We start from the raw sequence: 20,447 nt of genomic DNA, 5'->3' as shown, positions 1-20,447 counted from the left end.
AAGACATAACAAACTTATATTGCATTCAGAAATCATGAATTATCATTAATACAAATAATTGTAATAGATCTAATAGAACATAAACTTCCTAAAACGGTTCCATAATTCCAGATATTTGCAGCCACTACAATAACACCACTCCTCTAATTTTTTATGGGGCACTGGTGACTTTTCAAGGGAGCTCTGCCTTTTAGGTAGCACCTAATTTCATATTAGAAAATGGAAGAACAACTTCAAACTGTTATTAAATTTAAAGGTACCAGAATATGATTTAGAGACATCCGCAGAATCCAGTATGGTATTAGATATAAAGAAATTCATAACGCCCTATAAACAAACTAAACGCTTTCAAAACTACCAATGAAAAAACACGAAAAAAAACCCATAAAATTTCATTGGTAGTTTTGAAAGCGTTTAGTTTGTTTAAAGAAAAAGCGTTTAGTTTGTTTAAAGATTAAGAACAGACTTAAACATAATGTTCTTCGTAACCCCTTACCAGACAACGTTCAACATTCAAGAAAGTTTTCACACGGAATTTAATAGTGTAGTCTATGGTAACTTAAATGGAATTAATCGTCGCTGGTTCGAATTGTAGTGCAGACCATGCACTGATGCATTGATTGGACAATGAATACCAGTAGTTTCTAAATTCAATGAAGCGCAGAAACCGAGGTTAACGATACGCACGTTCCGCATCAAGCGTTCCTAGGATTGAACTTAAATACGTCCAAAATGACCAGTATTAGCTCTTTCATAAAGGTACATCCTTGAAGTTTACATGCATGCTGACAATAAAAGTTAATTTGATACACATTTTGACACTTGTTTACTCCTTTTACTTACTGTCATCAGTAACTACAGATCGTGCCCGATAACAAAATACATGCATTATGAAGATAAAAGTATTTGGCAATTATTTGTACATAGATAAGTCTTTGATTGATAGGGTGAATCCAATGCGTCAACAGCATTTAACTTGATATTTATGCTGTCTTAATCAGGGACGTTTATATATTTATGTCAATCGTCTGCAGAAGTTACCTGTGTGCAGAAACTGTAAATATTCTGTCTTTTGAATAATCAAACACAAACGATTCATAGCAAAAACATCTTGAAAGGATTTCAGTAACTGTAGAAACTTCTGTCAAATTTCTTAGATTTAGAAAACATTTTAATATCTTTCAGAAAATCGAATATCTGGCAATAGAAGCGAAGTAACTTTTACTTTAAGCCTCCAACAGCGACGTTAACATATGTTATGTCCCTGTATATCTTACTATATTACAAAAGCGCGACTCTTTATTCATATGTAACTATTTCAAATTTCCATCATGAATATATATATATATATATATAATATATATAATATATATATATATATATAAATTTAAACACACATGATATATAATGCAAAAAGGGCTGGATAAAAAGTTATTGGAGTTGGAGGTTTGATTCACCTTTCCAATAGCATGATGTTTCTTTGATTCCTCTTTAAATATAAGACAATACAATTTATATTTTTATACCATTCTAAAGAATTATAAAGGTGGTAATACTAGTCCAGGAAATTCTTGAAATAATTGTGCACTTCCTGTGAAAAGTATGAAACTTGGCATGATTGTAGATTGATGTATTGTCCATCATTTTTGACTGGGAAGCAGGTTGTAGATATTCAAAAAATGGCCGCCAAAATTCAAGATGGCCGCCAAAATGCACATTTTTGTAAATGCTCTAGCATTGCATGGCGAAACAAAATGTTTAAAAAAAGTAGCAGAAAGTATTCTTTACCTAGAGATTAGCTCTATATGCTTACAGAAAAAAGTCAATTATGGCGGCCTAATCTAAGATGGCCGCCATAATATCATTTTTTTCCATGAAGAATTCTCTTCAAACGGACGAACTAAAAGAAAAGGATGCAATGTTGCAACGTACATGTAGAATGTATTTGCAAAGTACACTCCTCAAACAATTATACACTAACAGTGGATAAATAAATTCAATATGGCCTACAAAATTCAAAATGGCTAACACAAAATATTTCTTTTCATGAAAAATGTGCATCATTTAGTCATAGTAGAACTGACATTGAATACAAAATTCACTATGGCCAATAAAATTTAAGATGGCCGCCATAAAAATTTCTATGAAATATTCAGTTGAGCATATTGTGGGAATATTGTAAACTTTGCACGATGATATATAGATTTGTAAAATATGCTAATAAAAATTTAACACTTGCATTTGGTAAATAAGTACATGAATGTGACCAATGAAATCCAAGATGACCGCGAAAAAATCAGAAAGAATGGATTTATGCACACATGACCTCATATATCTACAACAGGTCACAGTAATTGCCATTGGATTAATTATCTATATACAGTTCCGATTGCTTATGTTGTATATGTTGTTATTCTGTCATTCTGACCCTTGGTTTTACCTGCCCTTTTAGTTTAAACATGTTTAATGCCATCAATTAATGAAACATTTATAAAATAAAAATTGACGGACAAATAACAATGCTTAGTACCCCTCTCAATGTATGTAGCATTAAGACGGCCAATGTAGACAAATCCGCTGTCCCTTATGTGCTAACAGCTCCATTATAGCAGCATTGACACAATAATTATGTTGCACATACGAAAGGACAACATACCATTAAACTACCCGTATAAGGACAATAAAACATTATCCTGGGAAATCGCACATGCCACACTGTAAGCCCCAATGTTAATGTTGCTTTCAAGGGAAGTGTTGGTTTCTTACATTTTTTACAATAGAAGAATGGGTTCTGATCACAATGAGCTTTGAGAGTATTTTAAACTAGATTTCAAATACGAAGTCACACCTGTTGAGAACTCTACATGTATGGTTGAAAATACCTATGGTGAATCCTGGGACCGGTTTTCAGTCTGTTAAAACTGCAGCCCATCCAATAACACTGCATTAATTATGGATGCTTCAGTTGATGCGACACTCGTAGACAGATGTTAAAGTGTTGGCAGTAGTTCTAGTATTATTTCTTATCGCAAATTACCCAACGTGGAGAAAACCAGAAATGAATTTTAGTTTTTCAGTTAAATGGGAAAGATGTAGAAAATTTACACACCTTGTCAGGATACTTTTCTGAAAGGATGCCAACGCCTAAGATGTAACTGGGCAGCTTTCATGACAGTTGAGTGAGGTCAAATGTAGTAATATGAGCCACATGATTCAGATGACAAACTGTTCCTAAAATATAACAAAGTAGGTCAGTAGGTCACATTCATGGTCACTGGAAGGCAGTTTTAAGATCTGTGTGCTTAACTTTATGTGTCATCCAAATTTCAAGGCTGTATCTTAAAAAGCAAGAAAGTAGGTCAGTACGTCCAAGTCACAGTCAGGTGACCCCTAATCACTTGGAGTCATCAGGTAATTATAATTAAACAGTCTAGGAACTATGATATAATAATCTTTAAGTACTTTTCCCTGTATAACTCATATAACAAGTGACCCCCAGGGCGGGGAGTCTTTTCATCCCATGGGTATCCTTTGAACAATTTTGGTAGAGAACCACAAGGCAATGCAAATACCAAATATCAAAAGCCTAGGCCTTGCAGTTTCAGACAAGAAGATTTTTTAAAGCATTTCCTATATAAGTCTATGTTAAACTTGAGACCACCCGGGGCAGGGCCTTTTTTCACTCCAGGGTAATGATTTGAACACTTTTGGTAGAGGACCACAAGACAATGCTACAAACCAAATATCAAATGCCCGAGTGTTGTGGTTTTGGACAAGTAGATTTTTAAAGTTTTTCCTTTCGGTTGCCATGACAACCAGAGTTCTGCATGGTATCAATTCTTTGAACAATCTTGAAAAGGGACCACCCAAGGATTATTCCTGTGAAGTTTGGTGTAATTCTGCATTGTGGTTTTCACGAAGAAGATTTTTTAGAAAATGTTGACGGACGGACGACGCACGACGCCCGACGGACATTGAGCGGTCACAAAAGCTCACCATGAGCGTTTGGCTCAGGTGAGCTAAGAAAACAGTGTGCCTACTGATTCAGAGTCTGAACGTGTAGTGTGCAATCCATCTTCTATTGTCTAGCAGGTCACAAATAGGCTTCCATGCGGATATTTTTATATATAATCCACTCAATGATCAAAACCTTATTTACGCCATATGTAATTGGCCTAGTCCGCGTTTTTTTGTATTTTTGTTTCGCGATAGCATACGTATGCCGTAACTAGAGGCTTGTGAAGACTGTGGCGGTGGGCAGTAGTCTTGATAATGTACATTGAGTGGTATAACGCCTCTCTAAAGTCTGCAGTTTTCAGGACATTGCAGTGGATGTTTGGCAGTTTCTGGACATATAGGACAAAGCCTTATTTTAATATTCTATTTATCTGTTGATCTTATATTTGGCATGTTTTTTTTTATTTGTAGAAGCACAGCATTATATAGATATTAATGTTTCCTTGGTTTGACTTAGTCTGTTCATGAGAGGTAATGGATAGTGCAACTCCCGCACGCCACCTAGCATTCGCTTTAGCTTAATCCTATATGTATTGAATTGATTCCGTGATCCTAAAGAACCATAGAATATAACAACACAGAACTAGCCATATTATTACTATTGTGTTATGCTGAAAGAAAATGCAAACAGTTCTATGCTATGGTAATATAACAATACATAACAGCAGGTTTGTATGTTGTTTACAAATTAATGGGTACGTAAGTAGAAACAAATAAAGAGTGCTTATACACAGAACAATAAATTAACAATAGCATAATATTTTGTAAACCTATATGGTTTTGAAATCAATTTCTGAGCTTTGTCCTTTGATATTTAATGTTACTGTTTTGACTTATGGCTTCATTAAAACAAAGGGGTGGGCGGGACAAATTTCATATATAATTTTGCATATAAACAAAAGAAACTTTTATACGCAACTGTTTAGTATCAACGAATACAAGTAACATAGGATAAGATTATATGTATTTTCAGTCCGGACAATATATATACATGGCTTGAATACCTTAGAAAAGACAATCGAGTGTCAGTAGTGAATCTGTAAATAGATTTATAAACTTGCTTGCCATCTTGGAATATAATAACCTTAATAGTTTTTGTCTTGATTACATAAGGGTATATATCTTATATGATTGTTCCAAGTCACATCTATTTGCGTGATGTAATCAATTATTTCGCCATTTTAAAATAAGAGGTGAGTTTTGGCGGCCATCTTGGATTTTGGCGGCCATTTTGACTTTTCAATATAAATTGCAAATTTATTCGAAGCGTAGTATATATTCCATTATTATGACAAAGCTTTTTTTAAAGGATACCAACACTTGTTTCGTCATTTTCTTTGTATACTGAATTATGGCGGCCATCTTGGATTTTGGCGGCCATCTTGGATTTCCACAACCGCTTCCCAGTCTTAAATAAAGCGTATAATATTTATCTACTACTATGCCGAGTTTCATGCTTTTCACAGAAGGTGCACAATTCGCCCCTTCTTATGCACGGATTTCTTGGACTATACCATCAACTTTTTCAGGCTTTCCAAATATCTTGAAACGTTTAGGATTTAATCGTTATTAACGTTTTCAGTCATTTTGGCACTGATTTCTTTAATGTTTCATTTATGGCCATCCGCCTTTATGAATTGTCATAAAACTTTCAGTTATATCGAAGTTAGCATAGAAGCAACATTTCGTAGTATAATATTTGTAAAATGTTTCATTAAACTATATTTCACACAGGGAGAATACATTTTGGTCATTTAACTGACGTTTATTTAAATTATCTTTACAACTTCCTTCTAACAACTTCCTTTGAGACCTTTAAAATGATGCAGAACTCAAATATAGAGTCGAAATATACGAAAACTAGTGTTATGGATTCGATTGATCCATATCCATGTCTATGTGTTTTTTTTTTGACAAATGTTGGCTATTTTTGCACCTTCACTACTGATAACATTTATTCACAATTTCTGATTCCACACATCGTTGTATACTATTCGCCTCCCTGATGAGTCGAAGAAGGGTTAAAACCCGTATTTATTCCAGTTGCAGTCCTACCATCCGTACCACTGACCTTATTTCTAACCGCTTGTATCTGTTAAATAAATCATACACTCGTTATAGACTGGGATATATGAATACTTATTTTTCTTTCTTATCTCGGTTGTAAAGAAATAGTCTTTATTCTGATGATAGTCAGTAATAGGACCACCCGCTATTTAGACTTTTTTTTCGGATACAACCATTTGTGATTTTCATAGCGAAAATTCCGCTCTATAACAATTTAAATGACAAACCTATATGTATTTTAAAATATATACAGGAGTTAAAGAAGCCTACATCAGGCTTTGGTTGACTCAAATATTTCCATTATACACTGTTGAATTCCTCTACTGTATAAAACTGCGTGGTCTTCAGTATGATAAACCATACATACATATGTAAACACTAAATACTCGTTTCTATGTTGTTGTCAAAGTGAAAGAAAATGATAAAGAAAATACTAAGTTTCCAGAAATGTATATATGTGACAAAAAATTCTTACTGGAAATAACGAGAATGCATTGCCGCAAAATATAATCATATTGCAGCGCTAATTAGTAGTCAAATAAGAACTTCTGACAAATTACGACCAAAGATCACAATTTTATGACCTGTATTGAAATGACATTATTTATATATACAGAACATATACCACATGAAGCCTAAAAATTGTCATAATTAATTGCATCTAGTCGTATTTCCCAAGTATCTAATACAAGAAAGAGTTCAAATCATAAATGAAACAATCGGTATCAAATCAATTCAAGGTCCTTGTTTAAAGGTAGTTTTAAGCAAAGGGTTGACTTTAAAACATCTCAATGTATCAATTATAAGTGGTGTGTATAACCCGTTGACAACAAACCTTTGGTATAAATATGACCGCTTGTGTCAAAAACGTTCCGATGATAAGAAAGCCTGCTGTTATTCCATACATAAGAACCTCTTGGTCCTTCAGTAGCAACGACAAGGTCAAGCCAACGGCGCTGAGAATAACCACGTTGTAGATACACACTCCGATCTCGTGAGAATCATTCAGAGCTTGAATCTTTACCTAACATGTAATATGAGAAAAACGTGTATTATTACAAACTATCAGCTTGTCCATGTCAATGTTTATCAGGGCTGATATTCAAAAAGCATCGGAGAACTGGACGTAAATTTTGCATATTAACATTTACCTATTTTATGGATTATTTATTATACGAATAGTAAGATGTAAGATGGAATATCAACCTATCGATCATCTACGTATTTTAAAAGGATATGTAAACAAAGTTAAAACGCGTCATAAGATTTATGACAAGAGCGCCGCCAAGCGGGGCAATATACGCCCGAAGGGTTACATCAGAGGATGGGAGCAAAATTTAAAGAACTTGACTGTTGAAGCCCAAAGGACAGAAACAACAACAACAACAACAACAAAAAAAAAAAGAAATTCCCCCCCCCCCCAAAAAAAAAAAAAACAAATATCCAAGTCCAAGAAAAAATTCTTACTAGGTGAAGGTACGTCAAAATACATCTAAAAATTGGATGTACTATCCATGTTGTACCACAGAAAAGTGGTCTCAGTTTTTCCGAACTGCCAATAATAAAAAAGTTTCAAAATAAGCTATTTATAGGCTATTTATAGTAACAAAAAAGGGAAGTAATTAAAAAAATATTGTAAGAAAACAAAAAGGTATTTTGTCAAATAAAAACAAGAGCGCTGCAATGCAGAGCAATATACACAAAGCAAAGTCATTTATGACCTTTGACCCCTACGTGTGACCTTGACCTTGGAGCGAGTCATCCAAAACATGCGCTCTGCACGTCGCCTCAGTGTGGTAAACATTTGTGTCAAGTTTCTTTGAAATCCTTCAAGCAGTTCAAGTGTTACAGATTGGACACAGCAAAGTCATATATGACTTTTCACTCCTAAGTGTGACCTTGACCTTGAAGGTAGTCGTCCGAAACAAGAGCTCTGCACGTCGTCTCAGTGTGGAGAACATTTGTGCCAAGTTTCTTTGAAAGCCTTCAAGCAGTTCAAGAGTTACAGAGCGGACACGAAACAGACTCATATGGCTTTTGACCCCTAAGTGTGACCTTGACCTTGAAGCTAGTCATCCGAAACATGCGCTCTGCACGTTGTCTTGGTGTGGTGAACATTTGTGTCAAGTTTCTTTGAAATCCTTCAAGGGGTTAAAGAGATACAGAGCGGACACGAAATTGCTAACGGACGGACGGACATTCTAACGAAACGGTATTTACGTGACACCCCCATTGTTCTCTCTATTGTTCTAACAGTCACATAAAAAGAAAAAGGTCACATAAACAGAACGGAATGAATGACATTAAAGAGAAAGTACCGTTATGCAGTCACTTAACCATCATTTCGCTGGCACGGACGGACAGACAGACGGACACCAGGACCATAACATAACACGTCCGTTCGGGCGTATAAAAATGGGCTCGAAAATTTTTCAATTTCTATTGATATAAATTAAAAACAGTTTTACGAAGTCATCACAACGTTTATATAGAAATCGCCTAAGAGGTCACAATTAAAGCATTTTTTTAGTATTTATTTCCATGAGACTGACTTTATTCAACAAGCAATTAGTCAAATCACTACAAGTGTGGAAAATGGCGATAACGGATTTACACTGACTTTTCTAGTTTCCCAAGCGAGAAAGGCTCCAAATGTTAGCAGGCCGCCTTCCACAACATATAATGGCCATTCAAAATAGTCCGAATATTCCGACTGGCAAACACGTACAAATGGTATCACTTCCGCATCATTTCCAATCATGTATACCTGTAAAAAGTAGATCAAATAATCACGAACAATACTTATCGACATTTACATCGTTTATAACAAATACGCAAAATAAACGACAGTTACAGTGAAGAAAACAAATTCAAATATTCTAATAAATGACGGGTTCTACTATGGACAAAAAGACGTTAAATCTAAAGTAAGCAATAAATAACATTAGATAAATTCATAATCAACGTCTGCTGTACACACTTGAAATTCGTTTGGTTGTGAATGAAGACCTAAGAGGTCTTAATCGTACATTATTTCAGAAACGCGTGGATACCTGGGTAGAATCATCGATTTCGCGTAATGGATGTGTACATGTCAACATTGTAAGAAAACCATATTATGCCTCAGATGCGAACTTCGATTCCTCCAGATATGCAAGCACACTTGTTTTCAAATATCAAGGAAAAGAAGAAGACAAATTAAACCTGTGTTTATACAATATGCACAAAATTCTTTAAAGAATAAATTTTACACTATTTTGAAAAATCAATAACGATGAACATACCTCCTTTGATAAGTACTTGGTTACAATTCTATGGGGTCCCATATATTCCCAAATAATTAAAAGTACCAAAACAATCCCTACAAATACACCAATTATTGCCAGAAGCTGGTAGTCTTTGATCGTCTGAAATTTATAGTATACAGCTTTGATCCTCTCAAGCCTTTCATAGTGAAAATATACACTGACTTCATTGGTTGTTTAAGCAGAGACATTTATATTTCAATAATTCTTTCGTTATCTATATGATGTGAAAAGCAGCCATACATGTACATTGCTTCTGCATTCACAATGGTTAACCTACAACTTTTATTAAGTTTACATGAATATGGCGTCACACTAAGGCGAAACATTTTAGAACTTACAAGGCTTGAATGTCTATTTTTGTGCATACGAGCATTTTATACTGCAATGTGTACATCGTATAATGAAAAGGAAACAAATGGAATCCGAGAACGTGGATGATCCGAATCACACAAAGGAAGCTTTAAACACGTATAAGCAGCGTCAACGTCTTACTCTACTGAAATTTGACATGAAATGTAATATGATTCATTATATGAATGTGTAAGCTTTAAACACGAAGCACTTATATCATTCTGACTATTGTTTCCGAAATTAAAGTTCGAATGAATGTTTCTGATTAATTACATGGCATTGCGGTATCTCATTCATCAGACGTGATTAGTATAATACGTTACTGATCGAAAGTATAGGTATGAGGTAGTTTAAAACATGATATTTCATGTAAAAAAGAAACAAGTGAGTGAACACACCATGTACAAATCACAGAGATTCTGGCACCGTATACTTAATCATCAGTCGTAAATAAAGAGACAATGCTAGTAATCAGCTTACATGATGTTGGATGACATGGAATCTATGAAATATAACAAAATCTACACAATATGAAAACGTTATTTTTCATTATGCGACGCATACCGTGGAAATTTTGAACTTTAAATGATACTGTGTCCCTATTTTACAAGCAAAGGTGCCTTTAATCTAAGGATAGTTCTATCTCATTACACTTTAATTAAGTAATTACAACATAAGACATGGAGCACAGATTTCTTTGTATAAAGACCATTCACTCTGGTAAATGGTATAAACCTGCTTTCATTAATAGCTTCCTGTGATAAAAATAAGTTCTTTCACGATTATACGATAATTATATGTTTCATGTTCGGTCTCTATATATGAGACAAGCTAATACATTCTAGTAATTGGTAGGATAGTTTTTCAAACACTTATTTTCAAATTAATGGTATTTTGGCAATAACTAAACATTTACGGAAACGCAAAAAAAAAAAAAAAAAAAAATCCTATACCTAACCTGGCAGTAAACAAGACTACTATAATTTTTCATTTAGGCCCTAGTGAGGAGTAAAATTCAATGAAGAAATAATTCCAGTTTAAGGTTTTTTTGTTTTCATTCCCAAAATGGCAGCAAGCATTTAATGTTGTTTATGTTTTCACACGGTTCATTGGCTTATTGTATTTTAAGGAAATTTAAAATGAAGTTTTGCGTAGTGATCGCGGTCGATCACTCTTACAATTCCCGCAAACCAGCTGGTTGCTTTTATGTCAACATTGTAAGAAAACCAAACAATGTCTCCGGTGCAAATTCTGATTCCTCCAATAGTGCAACACACTTTTTACAAATATCAAGGAAACCATAGAGACAAATTAAACCTGTGTTTGTATAGTATGCACACAATTATTTAGAGAATCAATTTTGTCATTTTACACTATTTTAAAAGATCAACAAGCTTAATATACCTCCTTTGATTTAATGTTGTCAATGTTTTTACACGGTTACATTAGCCTATTTATTTAAAATTTCAGTGGCGTTTTAAAATGTGTATATTAAGTTTATAAATGACATGTGTGAATGAGTACTGTTTTTGTAGGATGAGCAACGCCACATTTCATTTACCGGAAATTGCTTTATATAATTTGGCTAAACCCTAGATGGAATTAATTTCTATGACTGCTAAAACTGGTAGAAAAAAAGACTTTATCATACACGTTTTAGAAGTTTCTTGTTGGTAAAAATGCGGTACACCCTCCATGTTTTCGAGAACAATGCACCAAAAGTCACTGTAAACCCAAGGCTGAAACACACTAACCGACTCTGCAAATAAAAGACAATCATTACATTATTGAAACAATGCAAATGAACGACAAGTAAATAATAACAAATAAAGAACACAATGCTAAAAATAAAATGCATTTGAGTACACCATTCCATACGGTTTGCTTTAATGAGTACACCATTCCATCCGGTTTGCTTTAACGAGTACACTATTCTATCCGGTTTGCTTTAATGAGTACACCATTCCATCCGGTTTGCTTTATAAGCCCTGTTTACGTGAGGTACAACTCCACTGCCTATAGTCTTTTTTTCAATTGAAAGTACTTCTTCATTTCAAATACTGATACATACAAACAATTTGTTCAACCTGTTAATAATGTAGATAAACACTCTAAAGTGTGTGTCAGTTAATGTTGGGAAACTATGCCCTTAGTTTTTAAGAATTTGAAATGTATCAGGTCATTCTGATGACATTATCGTTTAAAACTGAAAATTTATAATTTCTAAACTACAGTGTACAAATCTGTTTTGGTATTTCATATTTTAAACGTTTCAGCCATTCATTAACAGAAGTTCCAGGCACAATGGAATTAATAACTTTATTTTAAAAAAAGAACAATATTTGAAACATGCCCGTGCAATTTAAAAACACAAATGCAAACTGAAGAAAGACTTAAACCACACAGTCTCTCTCTTTATAAGCCGTCTTGAAGAAAACTAACTTTCTTTAGACGATGACCTCAGTCTGTGTAGAATAGGGTTGAAAGAAGACTTACCTTACATATGACGTCACTCTCTGTAGAGGCGGTTCTAAAGAAAACTGTGCAATAACAAAGAACGTTTCCCAGTAACAGGACGTTATTTATATTTGGAGAGGACAGCTTCACATAACTAAAATGTAAAAAAGGCTGTAACTGGTGCATAATTAACAAATTAAACATCCGATAAACAGGACGTCATTAACAGAAATTGAATGCAAAGATATTCAATCGCCATCTTTCACTAAGATTATTCATCTTTAAATATTTACTTGAAATGAATAAAATCCTAATCAAATGTATTTAACTTTAATAAATAACAAAATTAGGTTTTTACATTTTACATCCATAATTTAATGCCACGCAGTAAAAGTCGATTGTTTAAAAACTAGTGCCAATACACATTTATAATGTGTTTATCAGTACACATATACAATGTGTACAATTTTAAAGCGTATGCATAGTGCTGTTAATACACATAAACTTTAAATTTTATGTTAGCATTAACTATATGAAGTAATTATTTATGTTTTAATTATGAAATTTGGGTCTTTTATACCTTTAAGCGGCAATTAAAGTCCCCTTCCCTAAGGGAAACAAACACTTTATTTTTTCTGAAAGTATTTAGTTAGAGCTATGGTTTCTGAAGGTCTGCCGTCTTACGATCGAGTACTTTGTGCGTTATATCCCGTTTTATACTTACCATTTATATTTTTTCGCCGACACTACTACATGTAATTGTTATTCTTCTTTAAGGGTATACGGACTACAAAGTATTTTAAGCATACTGATCAAGTAGGTAAATTTTAACGTTATAAAGCGTACGTTACCAAATACTTTTTTTTTTATTAAACTATAAAAATACAGACATAGCAATACTTCTACCATGTTTAAAGACCAAAACTGATAACATTACAGTTATTGTCAGATCCGAAGTCACAGTATTGCTAATCTTACTGGTGAAATATTCTTAAAATACTTTGGAAAGGTACAATTAAGCATCAATAGACATCTAATTATGTACAGAGTTTTTTTTATACGTACACAAACATAACGTAGTCAGAGTACCCGGTTTCGCACCCAAAGCATTCCTTCCTATTTAGCTAAAATGATTAAAATTTGAATTTACCTCTACATGTTTTAATTAACACACTTATTTCGTTTTAAAACACGCTATTTTCACTTCCCGCTACAATGACGTCATACCTCTTGGTCTGCTTGATTCGGATAACATAATTTGACCAGTTGTTGCACTTTAGTGTACCCGGTTTCACACACCCTGCTATTTATAGAATTCAATTATAATAATGCAGTTACCCAACAGAAAAATATTAATTAACTTTTTAACCATTTATCTAATTCAATTCAAACATGTTTTTCCAATAAAATATCTGAAAGCGAAATTTAAAAGCAGTTATGAATGTGAAAACCAGGTACCAAAACCATGTTTTACTTCTAAAAGCAGAAAAGGCTATACCTGAAACAAAGATAAATCATAGAAGCTCTGTTGAATCACCAGTGACCCCCACACGTCTAATTATTCGATTAAGTTCTCTGTTTTAATACAAACTTAAAGCAAACAATCAAATTGAAGTCATTTTGCAGGTTGGGAGAACTTCAATAACTGTTGAAATATTGTTGTTGTTTTTTGTAAAGTAATAGGTAAATGTTTTACGCATAGACATTATTTTCATGAAATTTGATATATTCAGCTGACCTACTGGCCTCCATTGGTATTGTTATTGTTTTCGTCTGCACTTACCAGAACGAGGCTCCAGTGGGGAACGATCCCTTGTGTCAAATTATGTAGGGAATAAGTCAGTTTCGTGAAATAATAACAAAGAATTGTTAATTTTTCTGCTTTATTCTCACAAAGGACATAAATTTGCTGGGTGTGTGAAACCGCGTACAGTGCGAAACCGGGTACACTGACTCTAATATCTCAGGAATAAGGAGTAAGGTACAAGCTTTTGTTGAAACATGTTTCCACTACATTTGGCCTTCAATGAACCGTTGTTTTACTGGTCTTGACGGAATCAGCACATTTTGTCGCAGGAAAAATACAAATGACTGAAATTAGTAAAGAAACGCTGGGAGTATGTTGCAACATAAGCCAAAATAGGTTATAGGTCTCACTGCTCTGGTGCCTTCTAGAGTAACGTAGAGAGACCTGTTTTCACAATATAAGGGCACAAGCAGCATACAGCGGCAACAAAAAAGTAAGGCATAACATGAAAAGTATCAACATGAGAGCATTATCATCATGCCAGTTGTCAAATAAAAACACTTAAACGTAAGTATCATCATTTTAGCTACCAATTTTCACCAAAATTGGACGAATGAGGATTGAAATTGGACCTGTTTGTGTTGTGACTACTGTGAAGATAATATAACATGAAATTCATTGTGACCTGTATGAGTGAAACTATATTATGAAACTGACAGAAATTGTGATGCCATTTCACTGAAGTTATCAAACCGATAACACATTTGACAGTAGATATATGTTAATGGTTCATTTAAATGTAGAGCAAGAATGTCGTACGTTACAACCTGATAGTTTGCCATCACATAACCTTAGGACGGCCAGCACATATTTATGCAATCTCGCCAGGCACATGTATATTTTTGACAACACAGAAAATGATGTCACTCGACCTTCAGCTATTTCCGGAAGTAAATAAAATGAAAGTAGAAATGCTAAACTTGAAAACGAAAGCCGCATTTTGATTCGTAGATAGTCAGGGGTCACGCGCAGGGGTCACCCCGTCTAAATGTATGCGCGTGGACTTCTTTTATTTATTTTTTTTGTTGCTATCGGGGAGCCAATTTTCAGCACTTTATTACGAATTGAAATTACCTGGGCTTTAGTACAGCATGTCAGCTTTTAATCTATGAAAAAATAGTTGAGCTCTGGATAAACAGAAATCCCACAGGGGTCCGTAACGGACCAAGGGTACATCGATAATTTTGGAACTTCATCAAATCGCTCAAAATGTCATTTTTGATGTTGTCTGAGAGTGTCAGTATATGACGTAGATGTAAGATATAACCGTATTTGAGAGTTGCAGACCTAGACATTTCGGAAATATTTTCAAAATAAGTTTCGTGTAATAAATGTTGTTTCTACGGAAGCGTGAAAGGGCCATCAGACGCTAATACGTTTTAGTGTGTTAAGGCTGCGGAAAGGATATACAGATTTCCTAAAATGCACTTTAGTTTAGCCATTTTTGTCTCAAACGTCAGTTTTCGTACAGACGTGTTAAAAAATGTCGAAAAGGCACTGATTTTTAGATAAAAAATGATTTCTCTAATAACCTTATTACGGCCAGCACATATTTATGCAATCTCGCCAGGCACATGTATATTTTTGACAACACAGAAAATGATGTCACTCGAGCTTCAGCTATTTCCGGAAGTAAATAAAATGAAAGTAGAAATGCTAAACTTGAAAACGAAAGCCGCATTTTGATTCGTAGATAGTCAGGGGTCACGCGCAGGGGTCACCCCGTCTAAATGTATGCACGTGGACTTCTTTTTTTTTTTTTTTTTTTGCTATCGGGGAGCCAATTTTCAGCACTTTATTACGAATTTAAATTACCTTGGCTTTAGTACAGCATGTCAGCTTTTAATCTATGAAAAAATAGTTGAGCTCTGGATAAACAGAAATCCCACAGGGGTCCGTAACGGACCAAGGGTACATCGATAATTTTGGAACTTCATCAAATCGCTCAAAATGTCATTTTTGATGTTGTCTAAGAGTGTCAGTATATGACTCAGATATAAGATATAACCGTATTTGAGAGTTGCAGACCTAGACATTTCGGAAATATTTTCAAAATAAGTTTCGTGTAATAAATGTTGTTTCTACGGAAGCGTGAAAGGGCCATCAGACGCTAATACGTTTTAGTACGTTAAGGCTGCGGAAAGGATATATTTATTATGTATGTAAGGTGATGTACAAAATACCAAGAAACTGAAATATCTTAAGATTTTGAATATATATTCCTTGCACATCGGGCTGGCGTTTCTGATGATTTTACCCATGCCGGCAAAACCCATCTGGCACCCCATGCATCATGTGCTGTAAATGACAACTAATATCCATTTAGGTACGGGTTTCGCATGTGATACGTGTGCACGTTTAGTACTTTAAAGTCCGAGCTGCGTCGTACAAACTCTGTAACAAAGATCAAAATCTAATGCATCTTTAATACAAGGTTTAGTTAATGAACTCAAATCAGTAAAATGACGATAAGAGTCCCTAAGATATATCATCGACATGAAAATAGATGAGGTTAAAAGGTGCTCAATTAGCCAGAGAAAAAAGAATGGAGATAATGATGTTTATGTAAGCGGTATTCATAAGATAACATAGCATTAGCTTAAAGGAGACAATCACTGTATCACGATTCATTTGAAGCGTTTAAGGAAGTAGTATACCATAAACATGAATGTGCGAATGTTCAACCGGAAGTAAATGGAAAATTTAGGACAATATTAAGACAAACACTAAATGTTTGAATCTTCATTCTTCTGGACAATTACAATAACGTGTCTCCGACTTGATGCCGAGTTGTTGAATTATAATGAATACAAAACATTATGATTTAAAATGACGTCAAAGACATCTGACACCGCACAACACTTGTATCTTTAATCTTAGAAGTACGTGATTTTAGAGGATTTCTATAATTTCAGATAACTTTAAAAGGCCACTTCTTTGCAGAAATATGTTCCACATCTCTACCGTTAGTAATTCTGATAATTTTTTGCTGTTTTTAGTTACTTGTAACGAAATGTCGTGCGGAATAAAAGAAAATGGGTTTAATGGCTAATTTTATTGGTGACTGCAAAAATACGATGTCACGGCCATTTTCAAATACATTTTGAATTTTGATCTGCAATATGTATTTTTATCTTTTTAATTGAAACATTGGTATTTATATACTGAACCTATATTGATATTCTCCATACCTCAGTAGAAATTGCAGTATCTTGAAATTAACTGTTATTACCATAGAAACGGACAACGTGTTCTAACTTTAAAACTCCTAGGCTTTTACACTGTCCTATTTAAGAGCTGTTTCTGCTTTTAAACTGAATCTCAAAATGATCCACGAAAATGATTTCAAGCACACAAAAGGTCAGACGAGGAGTATTGCTGTAAGTTTCTTAAGCCTTGATACTTGTTTGAATAAAAGAACATAAATATTTATATACAACTTACACCAATATTGTTTTGTTGCTACATGAAACAGAAAAGAAAAACGTATTTAAATTACAAAAAAGCAAGATATTGTGTATGCCAAACATCTTTGTTGCCATGATTATTTTAACTTTAATGTATAATACGGTACCACTTTAATATTCTGCTCATTGTTCATCTCCAATTTTCCATTAAGAAAATTGAAGTGACTTAAAAATTAAGAAAAAATGCGTTACCATCGAACCACGAGCCCTGCGACAAGAATATTTAAAGCTTATATCAGAAAGCTAATGCATACACCCATAAAATCATCAGCTACACAGATTTTTACGTAAAAGAGGAAAAAACCGAAATAAACTGAAAAGTGTTAGATATCAATTTCAATATAAAAGTCATTTAGAAGGTCCTGTACTTCATACTCGGATAAAAATATTTCTTGACAGCGAAAAACAAACATGAGATTTTAGCAGCTAAAACATTTATTTACACACGAAGTATAATGAGTTGTTAGAGTTTGATAAACGTGAGACAGGGTATACTACATCCTCAACTCAGTTACAGATAAAAAAAATCAGAAAAGCTTTATTTTTCAGATAAAAATATTATCTATTAATAGGTGACAATTTGAGGTAAATTAACATTTTTATCAACAGGCGATAAACAGCTGTCACAGTTAGTTGCTACAAGTAAAGAAAAACGATAGAAAAGTGATACATTTTATCATTATCTTAAGAAATATTGTATGAGTCACCAAATCTTGATTAAAGATACAAACATGTACGTACCATGACATAAATAATTTTTTTCTGACCAGGGATCAAATTCTTACGTTTACACTTTAAAATGCTTAGTTTTCAAGTTGCCCGGTTTTAATTCAATAAAGAGCCCTTATTCACCTTGCTTAATGTCTAATCATACCAGAAAGGTTTGCACATTTCAGAGTGGTATCGATGCATTTTCAAAAAAGTGACATAATGAAAATTGAATTTCAGCGTACTTAGTTTAAGACTTAGAACCATTTGTTGGGAGTTTACTGTTAATAAGAAATGAATCTATTCGGAGTTCATGCTAAATGAACTACAAAATAGGATCGGCAACACGAATCGCACTATTTTTCGCATGACTCCCGAAAATATTAATTCATTTCTTGTATTTACATTATATTTCCTTTGCGTTTATAAACACGGTTATATTTATTATTAACTGTAGACATCTTATTGCATTTAACGATAAAATCAGCTTCCAAGCCATTCTGTTCACCATACTGAACACCTGCGACGACATCTAAGGAACGTTCTCCCTGACTATACCTGGCCGTCGTCAAAACAGCGGCCCGTTCTCACAAAGCAGCGTTATCGTAACTTTAGTGCCGTTCCTTTTGCTATTCATACAAAATGAACGTCACAATTTTAAATGGAAAAGAATAGGGAGAATGTAAATATTGTTCCGTGTTAGCCTGTATTCTTCCTAGGACATAATATATATCCCATACAAGGCATGTCGCTTTATCTCGCCGACAAACACCATTTACACTTCGTGTTTGCTGAATATATAAAACCTTTACATTTTAAAAAATAAAATACACGTTGGATGAACGATAACTCAATATTGATTTCCTTATCAGATCAGCACGTAACATTTCTTGACCCATACAAATACAGGGAACTCGTGCAAAGCATATTAGAATAAGTATATATTACCTATTTTGGCGGTACATGACGTTAAACACGAAGAAAGCAACAGCAATACAGATTCCAGTGCTAGCCAATGACGTCATTGTTATGTAAAGGGCAATAGGTATTTCCTTTTCCTCATACGTAATATACGTTGAATCTCTTGGGATAACGTTATCTAAAATATTAAAAGTATGTTACATATTAAGGTAGTTTTTTGATTTATGTTCTACTATGCAGAATTTGAATAAACCCAGAATTAAAAAAAAATACTAACAATTTTCAGCAAATAAAAAATAAGGTCACGTGGACTTTTATGCTAGAATTAATATTAAAAAGATTGGACTTCGCACAAGTTTCGTCATGTGAGTCTACGGTGTAATTGGAAATCAAAATTTTGATTACTTTTTCGAAAATAGAAATACTTCTGCACTGTAGATTTTGATGAAACTTGTCGCAACTGTAAATAAACCATCTTGTTCTACTATGCAGAATTTGAATAAACCCAGAATTAAAAAAAAATACTAACAATTTTCAGCAAATAAAAAATAAGGTCACGTGCACTTTTATGCTAGAATTAATATTAAAAAGATTGGACTTCGCACAAGTTTCGTCATGTGAGTCTATGGAGTGATGGGAAATCAAAATTTTGATTACTTTTTCTAAAAATAGAATTACTTCTGCATTGTAGATTTTGACGAAACTTGTAAATAAACCATCTTATCTTTTAAATAGTCTGATAAGATGTTCAAGTTCGTGTGCGTACTGTTTTGGATACTTGCCCGTGATTTAAGGGAGCTGCGAATTTCAAGCAAATTTAAAAAATATGTGAATTGATGCACCTGTGAACATTTTTTTATTTATCAATGATCATTTAACATTTCTGAAGAAAATGAATAAGGCTGTCGTATTTAAAGGAAAGGACAGTCTGTAATGTTGTCAGAACTTCTTGTCCGACCCTTTTGCCCGTTTATTATATATGTTGAAATTGTTATTGTAGTAACTTTATATCAAAGAGTAATAAAAATGATTAGTGTTTGAAAATATTTTTTGTCCAATGGCATTGCAGTTCTTTTCAAATTTTCGGGAAATTTATTTTAGTAAATCAGCATTAACTTGCAGTCGCTTATTAATCAGGTTAATCAGGTGTATAGAAAGGACAAGAGGTAAGTTATTGATTTTATTCGCTCTGACGTCATCCAGAAACAAAAACTAATTTCAAACACTAAATAGGTAAAGTGTTTATTAAACTCCAGATCGTTCGACAACAAAAAATATTTTTTTAAATATCTTGAAATAAATGCTATATTTCTTAAGAAGGCTTTAAAACTTAATTATTGACAA

The 20,447-nt window shown here is 33.7% G+C and overlaps 1 protein-coding gene across 1 annotated transcript; it reads right to left on the bottom strand.

Moving 5' to 3' along the window:
• Positions 1-4,724: 4,724 nt before the first annotated feature.
• Positions 4,725-19,277, bottom strand: LOC123532639 (gamma-aminobutyric acid type B receptor subunit 2-like). Its single transcript, XM_045314110.2, has 7 exons — positions 19,131-19,277; positions 12,240-12,354; positions 11,395-11,502; positions 9,369-9,491; positions 8,705-8,851; positions 6,920-7,108; positions 4,725-6,109 (listed from the first exon to the last, which is right to left on the bottom strand). The coding sequence occupies exons 1-7, from the start codon at positions 19,205-19,207 to the stop codon at positions 6,008-6,010; spliced, it is 861 nt and encodes a 286-aa protein (XP_045170045.2). The 5' UTR covers positions 19,208-19,277; the 3' UTR covers positions 4,725-6,007.
• Between the last annotated feature and the right edge of the window lie 1,170 nt (positions 19,278-20,447).

The sequence above is a fragment of the Mercenaria mercenaria genome, chromosome 11 (assembly GCF_021730395.1).
Source record: "Mercenaria mercenaria strain notata chromosome 11, MADL_Memer_1, whole genome shotgun sequence".
Taxonomy (NCBI): Eukaryota; Metazoa; Mollusca; class Bivalvia; order Venerida; family Veneridae; genus Mercenaria; species Mercenaria mercenaria.
The sequence above is the reverse complement of the archived record's forward strand: the minus strand, read 5'-3'. Positions and strand labels throughout refer to the sequence as shown.

Coding starts and splice junctions, on each gene's coding strand:
- LOC123532639 (XM_045314110.2), bottom strand. CDS start 19,207: ATGACGTCATTGGCTAGCACTGGAATCTGTATTGCTGTTGCTTTCTTC. Junction 12,355..19,130: donor GTCATGTACCGCCAAAATAG/GTAATATATACT, acceptor TTTACATTTTAG/TTATGTGAAGCTGTCCTCTC. Junction 9,492..11,394: donor ACAAGAAACTTCTAAAACGT/GTATGATAAAGT, acceptor TATAAATTTCAG/ACGATCAAAGACTACCAGCT.